The sequence below is a fragment of the Oncorhynchus kisutch genome, linkage group LG13 (assembly GCF_002021735.2).
Source record: "Oncorhynchus kisutch isolate 150728-3 linkage group LG13, Okis_V2, whole genome shotgun sequence".
NCBI lineage: Eukaryota > Metazoa > Chordata > Actinopteri > Salmoniformes > Salmonidae > Oncorhynchus > Oncorhynchus kisutch.
The window spans coordinates 24,696,975-24,708,727 of record NC_034186.2 but is presented as its reverse complement, the minus strand read 5'-3'; the positions used below and the strand labels follow the sequence as shown (position 1 = coordinate 24,708,727).

At 40.0% G+C, this 11,753-nt stretch overlaps 1 protein-coding gene across 3 annotated transcripts; it reads right to left on the bottom strand.

The window, feature by feature from the left end:
* Positions 1–1,579: 1,579 nt before the first annotated feature.
* On the bottom strand, positions 1,580–11,353 carry LOC109901592 (neuromedin-U). 3 transcript variants are annotated; one of them, XM_020497590.2, is made up of 9 exons: positions 11,064–11,353; positions 8,711–8,766; positions 8,494–8,541; positions 8,204–8,257; positions 7,267–7,299; positions 7,078–7,128; positions 5,812–5,892; positions 1,862–1,915; positions 1,580–1,769 (listed from the first exon to the last, which is right to left on the bottom strand). In XM_020497590.2, exons 1-9 carry the CDS (start codon positions 11,212–11,214, stop codon positions 1,734–1,736), a joined length of 564 nt encoding a protein of 187 aa, XP_020353179.1. In that variant the 5' UTR covers positions 11,215–11,353; the 3' UTR covers positions 1,580–1,733. The 3 variants fall into 3 exon arrangements, with proteins under 3 accessions (XP_020353179.1, XP_020353181.1, XP_020353182.1); XM_020497592.2 differs by lacking the exon at positions 7,078–7,128; XM_020497593.2 differs by lacking the exons at positions 5,812–5,892; positions 7,078–7,128 and having other exon boundaries at positions 11,064–11,348.
* Between the last annotated feature and the right edge of the window lie 400 nt (positions 11,354–11,753).

The window sequence follows — 11,753 nt, the reverse complement described above, 5'->3', positions numbered from 1 at the left end:
GTGAAACGACAAGCCACCCCCAAGACAACTCTCTGAGTGTGAGAACTCAGCCAAGTGCAAAGCATGTGTTCTGTCACCAGCCAGAATGCTCTGTCAAAGGATGAGTAGGGCTGGTAAAATACAACTTATTTAACCTTTATTTAACTAGGCAAGTCCGTTAAGAACAAATTCCTATTTACGATGACGGCCTACACAATACCTGCCAGCTGGACATATTGCACCAAATAAAACAGAAGACGTACACACATCCGTATCATGATGCAGGATCAATTACAATTTTTTTCAATCACTTCAGTGCAATTTTCAGAAGTAATGTGGCACAAAAACTAAACAGATAATCAAAATGGCTCATGTTTCAAAACTCTACAACCAAATTCACTTGTTCACTGCACCAAATCACTCTTTCAATTTGAATAGATATTCAATCTGCTTTTGAAATATATTGGCTTTACTTTTGAAATTATTTTCTTGAAATTAGTTAACAATACAATTAAAGATGCACTATGCAGATATCGCTCCGCCATTTCATAGTTGCTCAAATTCGAATAGTTCGCCTAATTTCAGTTTGTGACAAAACAAGCAAGTATAGTGTAGAGAGAATCATTGTACCATCTAAACCACCATCAAATATATATTTACCTAATTAAAAATATTGTATTTTTAAAACCGAAAGTAAAAGATGCAAAAATAAATGTAAGTACGGGAAGCATAAAAATAGCGCACATAGAACAGACCTAACACTTCTTAGACTATGTGAATTTGGTTGGGTCGCCCAAACTTAACTATCACTTAATTAATCCTCTCAAAACCGAAAACTTCTGAACCAAAATGATATAGTGCCTAGTCAGTTTTTTTTTATTGTTCTTGTGCTAGTTTCACAAGTATGTGGGGAATTTTCAAAATTCTTAGTACAAAACTCCAAACGGGAACACTTCTTATGCAGCCAGTCTTAAAGTCATTGGTATATTCCCACCGGGCACAGACGTCAGTTCAAAGTCTAGTTGATTTACATTTGCTTGAGTTGTCAACTAACGTGAATTCAATGTGAAATCAACAAAAGAATGTCAGCTTGTCATATGATTTAGGTTCAAACTTGGATAAAAAAAATATGAAATCCAATCAGTTTTCCGTGTTGATTCAATGTCATAAAATTGATTTTGGGGGGGTTTAAATTACGTGGAAACAACGTTGATTTAACCAGTTTTTGTACAGTGCATTAAGACAATAAGCAGCCTTTCTGGTCTAGTCTGTTTAGAAAGGTGGATTTGAATCATAACAGAATGTGATGCAGCACAATAGTGTTGGGTGAGATCTCAATCTTGTGTTGTTATAGGAGATGTTTCAGAGAGACAACATTTGTGTGTGTCGTTTTTTTGAGCACACTAAGTAGGCTATGGTAACGAATATTTCAGCTAACAAACATACACACACTGCTTTTGTGTTCACTGACAATTTTACAGTTGAGCCAGGACCTCTTTGTGCAAGTTTATTTTGCAGTATCTGTCTTTCAGCAAAATCATGCCACCACAAAAATAACCATATAACAATGCTTTTAATTCAAGACACCTCGTAACACAAATAAGACTTTTGGACCAACAAAGACTATTTTATTTGGATTCTTTCATTTCATTGTGTACATTCAACATCACTGTACAATGATCATTAAGGGGTTGTGGCAGAGGTCTGGACCACTCTATGAAGGTTGTGGCTGTTCAATACCCCATACCTTACATTTAATCAAATTCTAGGGATCTTCTTCCATTTCTTGGCTGTAAGTAAGATAAGGAAATGTTACTGATGAATGAAATCAAACAAACATTTTAAGAGTTTATTCCTGTCCTCTGAATGTGTGTATTCATACCCGATATAAGAAGTATCCTCTGCTCTGAATTCCCTCAGGTCCCTGGAGATCATCCTAAACAGAAGGCACAGCAGGACAGAATATATCAATGAACAGGTGCTCTACATTCAGGTATGGTCTCATTTGAGTATGGCAGTATTTATTCAGCTGACAACTGCTTCCAGACGAAAAGAAAGTCTTAATTTCAGTTGGAACAGAAAGCAGTGTGCTAGATGTTGAAGCTTATTTCCACTTATTTCATTATTTCGTAGGCAAAACCATTAGAGTAGAGATCACTCCCATTGACTTTCCACCGTAAACAGACACACACTAAGCTGAGCACTTTTCCTCTCACAGTTCTGCTGTAGCTACTATGTCAACGCCAATCCCATGTAGGATGAAGGATTAATTATGTTGAGTTTAAGCACAGCAATGTGGAAGTTCACCTGTCAGAAGCACTAATTTTAGACCGTAATTACCTGCATCATGGAAAAGAACAGCTAATGTAGACAGAGCGAGTACAGAGTGACAGTATGTGTGTAAAAAAAGGTAGCCTCGATACGCACAATGAATCACATGCTTATACTGTACACACAGACATCACATACACAACAGTCTCATAATAGGGTAACACACTGAAAAAAATGACAAATCCTGTACACATTGACAAAGTGAAAAGAGCATATCCTCCAGATGCCCTATATTGACTTCTGAGTGGTGCAGCGGCACTGCATCTCAGTGCTACAGACCCTGGTTCGATCCCGGGCTGTATTACAGCCAGCCGTTTTCGGGAGTCCCATAGGGCGGCGCACAATTGTCCCAGCGTCGTCCGGGTTAGGGGAGGGTTTAGCCGGGGTCTGCCGTCATTGCAAGATCTTACAAGATCTTTAATTTGATCATTACTATAACAAAGTATGGTAAATTGTGGTGGCTTTGTTGTAAACTCAGCAAAAAAAAGAAACGGCTCTTTTCAGGATCCTGTCTTTCAAAGAGAATTAGTAAAAATCCAAATAACTTCACAGATCTTCATTGGAAAGTGTTTAAAAACTGTTTCCCATGCTTGTTCAATGAACCATAAACAATTAATGAACATGTACCTGTGGAACAGTCGTTAAGACACTAACAGCTTACAGACGGTAGGCAATTAAGGTCACAGTTATGAAAACTTAGGTTTGTGCGACCCAACCTAAAGAGGCCTTTCTCTTGACTCTGGAAAAACTCCAAAATAAAGATGCCCAGGGTCCCTGCTCACCTGCGTGAACGTGCCTTAGGCATGCTACAAGGAGGCATGAGGACTGCAGATGTGGCCAGGGCAATAAATTGCAATGGCCGTACTGTAAGACACCTAAGACAGCACTACAACACCTGCACAGGATCGGTACATCCGAACATCACACCTGCGGGACAGGTACAGGATGGCAACAACAACTGCCCGAGTTACACCAGGAACACACAATCCCTCCATCAGTGCTCAGACTGTCCTCAATAGGCTGACAGAGGCTGGACTGAGGGCTTGTAGGCCTGTTGTAAGGCAGGTCCTCACCAGACATCACCGGCAACAACGTCGCCTATGGGCACAAACCCACCGTCGCTGGACCAGACAGGACTGGCAAAAAGTGCTCTTCACTGACGATTCACGTTTTTGTCTCACCAGGGGTGATGGTCAGATTCATGTTTATCGTCGAAGGAATGCGCGTTCCCCCGAGACCTGTACTCTGGAGCGGGATCGATTTGGAGGTGGAGAGTTTGTCGTGGTCTGGGGCGGTGTGTCACAGCATGAGCTTGTTGTCATTACAGACAATCTCAACGCTGTGCAAGACAGCCTCCTCCCTCATGTGGTACCCTTCCTGCAGGCTCATCCTGACATGACCCTCCAGCATGACAATGCCACCAACAACTCTGTGCGTGATTTGCTGCAAGACAGGAATGTCAGTATTCTGCCATGGCCAGTGAAGAGCCCGGATCTCAATCCCATTGAGCACGTCTGGGACCTGTTGGATCGGAGGGTGAGGGTGAGGGTCATTCCCCCCAGAAATGTCTGGGAACTTGCAGGTGCCTTGGTGGAAGAGTGGGGTAACATCTCACAGCAAGACCTGGCAAATCTGGTGCAGTCCATGAGGAGGAGATGCACTGCAGGACTTAATGCAGCTGGTGGCCACACCAGATACTGACTGTTACTTTTGATTTTGACCCCCCCCTTTGTTCAGGGACACATGATTCCATTTCTGTTAGTCACATGTCTGTGGAACTTGTTCAGTTTATGTCTCAGTTGTTGAATCTTGATATGTACAAATATTTACACATGTTAAGTTTGCTGAAAATGAACGCAGTTGACAGTGAGAGGATGTTTCTTTTTTTGCTAAATAAATAATAAGAATTTGGTGGGTGCCTATATTCTATTTCACACATGTACAAGTGTGTATTAATACGCATGTGTGAATTAGAATAGTTTTTTTTTGCATATCCGAAATCTCCCTGAGACACTCTTGGAGAATGGGGCCATGGTCTGCTATTATCAACGGCAACCCTGGAGCAATTAGGATTAAGTTCCTTGCTCAAGGGCATACTGACAGATTTTTTGATGTTGTCGGCTCGGGGATTCAAACTAGCGACCGGCCCAATGCTCTAAACACTAGGCTACCTGCCACCAGCTAATAAAAGATTACCGTAGGGGTCTCCAACAGGTCAATCGTGAGCTACCAGTAGCTCGCAGACCACCTATGAGTAGTTAGCCAAACAATTATGAAAGTACATGCAATGTTCACGTGTTCCAGAGCAAGCTGTCATAAATAAATCTCACATATATCAGACAGCCAAGCTCCCAGCTACTGTCTAACCAACACAACATTAACATTATCCCACACCCAGTTACCCACTATTGGCTTAAAAAGCCAAACCTAACACTATCTGGCAATTAGTTTCCAGCAATATTGCCCCTTTATATCTGTGCGGTGCGGACCTTTGTCTATCACTCCGTGTGTAGCCAGTAGTGATGGGTCGTTCGTAAACCATTGGCTCTTTTTGAACACCTCTTTTTGGTGAACATTGGCTCCCATATTTGCATACTTTTAACACTGCTTTTTGACCTCCAGGCATCAATTATCTGCAGATAAATTATAAAAACATTATCTGAAGATGGTAATTCCTCAGTGCAGGAACAATATAGTGAGGAGAGAGCCTCATCCTAGTCCAAGCAAATCTTTTCAGCGTGTAACTGTCTTCATTTATTTTGTAGGCAATCTAATAATTTGGTCAGGAAATATTTTATTGAACTCACATTTCACGATCTGACAATGTTAGGTAATGTTTTAGGCTTTAAAATGGTTTTAGGTCCATTTCTAAGCATTACCTAACAAAGAGCCACTTGGGAGCCAAAGGTCTCTTTTAGGTGAACTGAACCAAATGATCCGGCTCAAAGAAAAGACTCGGAATGCCCATCACAGTTGATGTGATAGTTTTCCCAAAACCTTCTCAATTAAATGTTAACTGCAAAGTAGGCTTACCTGGCAGAAATATATCATGAGTAGGTACAGTATATAATTTGTATCTATTGTTATTTTCAAACATTGCAATGAAATGAGCAGCAACAGTACAGAACCATTAGCAGCTTGTGACATGTTTCATTTTTTAAAAGTAGCTCTCATGCTAGAAAAGGTTGGAGACCCCTGGATTAGTGTGATATTTCCTCTCCAAAGAATCAATTTGTTTTATTTGTCACATGCGCCGAATACAACAGCTGTAGACCTTATAGTGAAATGTTTACTTACAGGCCCTTAACCAACAATGCATTTAATAAAAATAAATCATTAAAGAGCAGCAGTAAAATAACAATAGCGAGGCTATATACGGGGGGTACCGGTACAGAGTCAATGTGCAGGGGCACCGGTTAGTCGAGGTAATATGTACATGTAGGTAGGGTCATTCAAGTTATGACGCAGATATGTAAAAAGGAACATGCATATGGTACATACGCGGACCACAAACTCCTCTCCTCTCTCTCGTCTGGTATTGAGTTGAGGAACTAGCTGCAGGAGAGGATGCATCACAGGGGACTGACACATCCACAAAACATACAGACAGACATGAAGAAACATGAGAACCATGAACAACTGCTCTGAGACAGAGACAAAGGGGTGGGAGCTGTAGAGAGGACTCCATATACACACACATTACCACTAGACACCCCATCCACACCCCACACGCACACCTCAGTACAACCCTGTGTTCATTTGCAGGCTCTGCATTCATGTTTAGATCAACAAAGCACATAGTGACAACACTCTCTCCCCATGCAGGCCATGCACAATGTCTAGGAAATACATCATATTTTCATTGTTATCTGGTTGACATATTTTACATTTTGTCAACTCAGCTTGATTTTACTGTGCTAACATCCTTTGAGGATAAACTATAACAAACCTTTGCAAAGCCAATCTCTGCCCAGTGACTGTAAACAAAGCTATATCCTAAATGAATAAATTAAGCCTTCACTAGAAATGGAGGATGGCATTTTGGTTCCATTACAATAACTTGGAGATTTGAAGAAAATGGTTAGCACTTAAAAATACAGTCTGCCATGAATTATTCAGATGGGGCAGAAAATGTGTCCGTTCCTTGCCATTTCTGTTTATCTCATTTACACTGATGGTGTTCCCCACGTCAGTCAAACTGATGACACAGCGGAAGGGAGGGAGGCATGAGGAATTCAAAGTAACTTGTGCAAACAAGACAAGATATATGGATACATGCCGCACCTAAAATTGTTTCCAATAAAAAGTGTGCATCTTGCATGTAGAGCAAGAGACAAGAAGGGAAGCACTGTGACAGGTGGAGCAGTGTTTTTCCAACTTTCTTTATACCACAGAAAACTATGGTATTCTCTATACCAAGAACCAGAAATGTAGGGGACTATCTCCTTGGAGGACAGCTATTGAGAACTGACTATGTTAACAATCTGAGGGACTGGGCAGCAATAGGGTCTGTGTTTGTCTGCGTGCATGCATTTTGAGAAGGTAAGAGCTGGGTAATGTAATATGCAGAAGAGTGTGCAATTCATGCCTCATTGGTTACTCTGGAAATAAAAACTAAGCTAAAACGTAACACTTTTTCAGGATTAAAATTCATGTTCTAGAGTAAATAAGTCATACAATACTAAAAGCACAGTACAAGTAACAAAGAATTAAAAAAAATCAGTGTGCCTTGTCAAGCAGTGCAAAGTGAACTTTAACCCAACTTACCGCCCCCTCTGTTAGGCCAGCACCTTGTTGCTTAGCATAATGAAATAAAAACTATACACAAGCAAACACACAAAAACACACACAATTGTTGATTGCATTGATAGGCGTTCACTAAAGGGAACATATTTCCATAGACAGATGAAAGACTTGATGAAGCAGACATGATAAAACCGACAATGTCACACTTACCCTTTTACTAGGATTGTCCCGCACTTTCATGTCCTGCAATGACAAGAAAACAAAACTACATTTATGATTGAAAATGATTAAAGGAGTAATTCACTATTTTACAACTTGATGTTAGATGGTTCCTCACCCTGAAAGTAGTCTATGAGCCAGGAGAAACTGTAATCCATGGTCCAGTTTCTTTAAACAGCCATTACAAACTTCAGCTAACTTTAACCACTGCTATTTAAAAATCTATGGAAATGATAGTGGCATGTGTGCATGTTTAAAAAATATGTCCAAATCACCTGAAATCAACTAGATTTGGATTGATGTTACTTAAAGGTGATTTGGCCATTTAAAAAGAAAACATGCTCACGTACCGCCATCACTTCCATAGATTTTTCACTAGAGGTGGACAAAGGTAGCTGAAGTTTGTAATGGCTGTTTGAAGAAAACTGAACCATGGATTCATGAACTACTCCTTTAAACACTGCATATACACTGAGTGTACAAAACTCTTTCCATGACAGACTGACCAGTTGAAAGCTACGATCCCTTACTGATGTCCCTTGTTAAATCCACTTCAATCAGAGTAGATGAAGGGGAGGAGACAGGTTAAAAAAAAAAGATGATTTAGCCTTGAGAGAATTGAGACATGGATTGTGTATGTGCCATTCAGAGGGTGAACATACAGCCAACTTGACACAACTGTGGGAAGCATTGGAGCAACATGGGCCTGCATCCCTGTGGAACGCTTTCGCCAACTTGTAGAGTCCATGCTCCGACAAATTGAGGCTGTTTTGAGGGAGTCTCAATAGTAGGAGGTGTTCTTAATGTGTTGTACACTCAGTGTATGTGCAACTGTGCTGTGCTCACAGAACAGAATAAACCACTATGTGTGTACTTGTGATATGATTATTGTTTGAGCTACTATGCTGGAACATGAAGGGTGGAATACCTTAGACTTCTGTACAAGGATTAACACACAGAGTTCTCCCAAAACATCAGGTGTCTAGAGTAGCAACCAGAGAGCAAGGGGGAGGAGGTGAGAGAAAGAATCTGATACAGTTGTACAGATACAGTTCATTTCAAGCCTGTAAGTGACTACCGTAGTTCAATTTGATCATAATTGGAATTGATCCTGAACTTGAAAATATACGAAAGTGAGAAAACATTGAACATGCATCTTTCCCTTCAGTGCTTTTTTTGTACCTTTATTTATCATTTCATTTTTCTCGTCTTACTCACCCGAAATGGCAGGTCTGCAGAAAAGTAGGATGAGCACACATCTTCAAGCTATGGGAGACAAGACAGGTGAGTGCTGTTATGAGAAGGGGAGTGAAAAATACACATCTCTTTGTTTCAAAGGAAAGCAACACCTCACAGTCTTAGTATGGGAAAATGTATTAACACAGAGAGTGAGAGAGAGAGAGAGAGAAAGATGTGCTGTGGTTCTGTGGCCTACCTGGTTGAGAAGCTGGTCCTGGAATATATTTGCTCTCTGCTGTTGTATTGGAACACCTTCCATTGAAACAGACAGACACAAGAATCATTACATCTCTATCATCATATTGATGCTGTAGCAGTAAGGTGGTGGGAGTGTGCAGATTGTGATTACACAGCCATAACAATCCACTTCCAGTGCATCACAGACATCAATTAATGCATTTGAACAACATAACATAAGGATGGGGACTTGGAGAGTGCATTGAAGCTTTCCTAAACTCTTAGAAAAAAAGGGTTCCAAAAGGATTCTTTGGTCATCCCCATAGAACCCTTTTTGGTTCCAGATAGAACCCTTTTTGGTTTCAGGTAGAACCCTCTGTAAAAAGGTTACTTCAAAGGGTTCTCCTACAGGGACAGCCAAAGAACCCTTTTAGGTTTTAGATAACGGTTTTTTTCTAAGAGTATGTTATGCTGTAATCATATCTGTTCATATTCAAAAATTCCTAGTGACCAATAAATTGAGGCTGTGCTTCTACATCTGCATTGCTTGCTGTTTGGGGTTTTAGACTGGGTTTCTGTATAACACTTTGTAACATCGGCAGATATAAAAGGGGCTTTATAAATAAATACATTTGATTGATTGATCAGTCAAAGCCGCATCAAATCGCTCAATGTCACAGAAAATAACCCTTAACAAATATAATTTCTCACGTCACTGAAGAGGGATTGACACAGTTGCCATTGTAAATATATTTATGTTTCAATTATTTGTGATATTATTGCTGTTTGGAGCCAAATCCAAGCCACTGTTAGGAGTCATTAAGATTTTGCCTGTTTGTCAATGCCACGGTTTGCCTGCATCAGATTAGGCTGACATGCCTCTGCCCCATGCATGGCTGGGGGGTAATTGTAGTAGATTCAAGCTGTCAGTCATAGAACAAAGAAAGGAGTTAGAGAGGGAGAAGAGAGACATGCATGAGAGAGAATAGAGAGTGAAATTACCAATGCAGTAAGTACTATTACAGGTTTAGGTTTTTCCATTTATGTTTTGAGGTTGGACATTAGCACGTAGGGCTCACCAATTGGTGTCACCTCATTAGTCAGTATGTGTTACACCTGTACTGGTTACCATCTTGTTAGTGGGAAGGTGTTTCACCTGTGCTAGCCCAGGTACTATTTAAGAGTGGCTGGCCCAGTGCTCCAGTTGTTTTGATGGATGTGGAGGGTTAACACCTTTAGTTGGCGCACCCTTTTTTGTGTTCTATACAAACAATCCTTTATTTGATTTTGTTTGCTTCCTGTCTTTATTAAGTTTGGTGTGGGTTTTTCTTTTGTTTGCAAATTTAGTGGGCGCTGATGGTGGATGTCTTTAAGGTTTCAGTTGTTGTTGCTTGTCAACTTTCAGTGGACAACCCCATGAGTCTTTCAGAATCCCTCCTAAAACCCCACATGTTTCATTTTGGTTGTTGGTCAGTGACTCTTTGTTAGTTCCCCTTCTGTCTGAGTTAAATGCTTTGCTTTAGAACTTAACATTACACTCAAATTCAAATGTTACAGAATATTACCAAAACATTAGGAGTTCCTCTCCAACTGATGTATGTTATGTATATGGTTATGTGGAGGCATTCGAGTAAAAGTATAATTACGTACTAGAACAACAGGCTGAAGTCGCATTAGGCGTACTGGTGGGTGCAGCTTCTATATGCTTAGGCTACACCAGTTCTCTATGCTGCACAGATTAGAATAAATACAATTCCAGTCAGAGAAAATCCCATATCGAAAATACAGTCTTGTATAATAGGTTATAAACCAACAAGACACCAGGGCCTCTTCATAACAAAATAAACTTACAAATTGAAAGTGCTGAAGTATGTCAAATATTTCTCAAACCTTCTCTCCGTTGCTCAAGTTCACAAAAATGCGTAATTACGCACTATGATTGACGTGTAAGTATCTTGAGTTTAAACATTTGGTAAATTCATATTGTAAACAATTCAAATATACTGTACCTTTGGTCTACCGTTTTATTCAAGGAGAAGTAAACTCATTGCACTTTAAACCTATAACGTTTTATTTTGTAAGGTAAACAAGTTCCTTTCAATCTTTTCAACATATTGTTTGTTTGCAAAAAATGTAAATGCAAATAGACGAACTGAATGATTTAAATTAGCTTGTTGATTACCAATTTATGTTGAATGGTTTTGAACAACTATATTTTTCCTAAACTATTCAATTAGGCTACATCAGATCCGCAAACATGTTCCATGGCCCAAAGTTTTACGTTTTTACATCTTGAATTGGACCTACAGCAATGCATACGTCTGTCCATATTCTATACCCAAAGCATGGTCAAAATATGTATATTTACTTACTTTTGCAGACTGGGTTCGCTGAGATGAGGAGAACAAGGAGCGTGAGGCTCGTGCTGCTGAGCGTGTTCATTGCGCTGGTGCTGAGAACGCTCACGTAGCTCGCGCTGCCGCTCTGAGAGACTCTGGTTTGGCACTGAGAGGTCTTCATCATTACCGTTCTCTGCTTGCTCTTGGTTTATGTTCTAGCCGATCTGTGATTTCTAATCTTTCACGAGAACAATTTTAAAGCACGAGGTCACCCCCTCTCTACATCAATGACACTACACTGCGTCATTAATTCCACGCGTGCATACACTAGGGCCTATCTAATTGATGAGTAAGGCTAGGAGGGAACGTGGTGCTATAACAGAAATACAATTCTGCCTGAAAAAATAAACTAATAAGATATAAAACACCATATGTTTGACATAATATCTGAAAATATTATTAGTTTTACAATTATTTTATCGTATTGTCTAAATCCAGGCCTTTATAACACCAAACCGTCAGTAAAAGGAAATAGATATTGTAGCTTAATGAATTTATATCCTCATTGTCAATCAAATGGGTTCAGACATGACAAGAAAGTGACAAGAAGTAATGAAAACACGATATTTTGTCTGCAGGAACTCGCTGACGTATTTGTGGCATGATGTGAACAGTACAAATTTGTGTCACTACCAAAGTCTAATGGTTTTAAATGACTGTTTT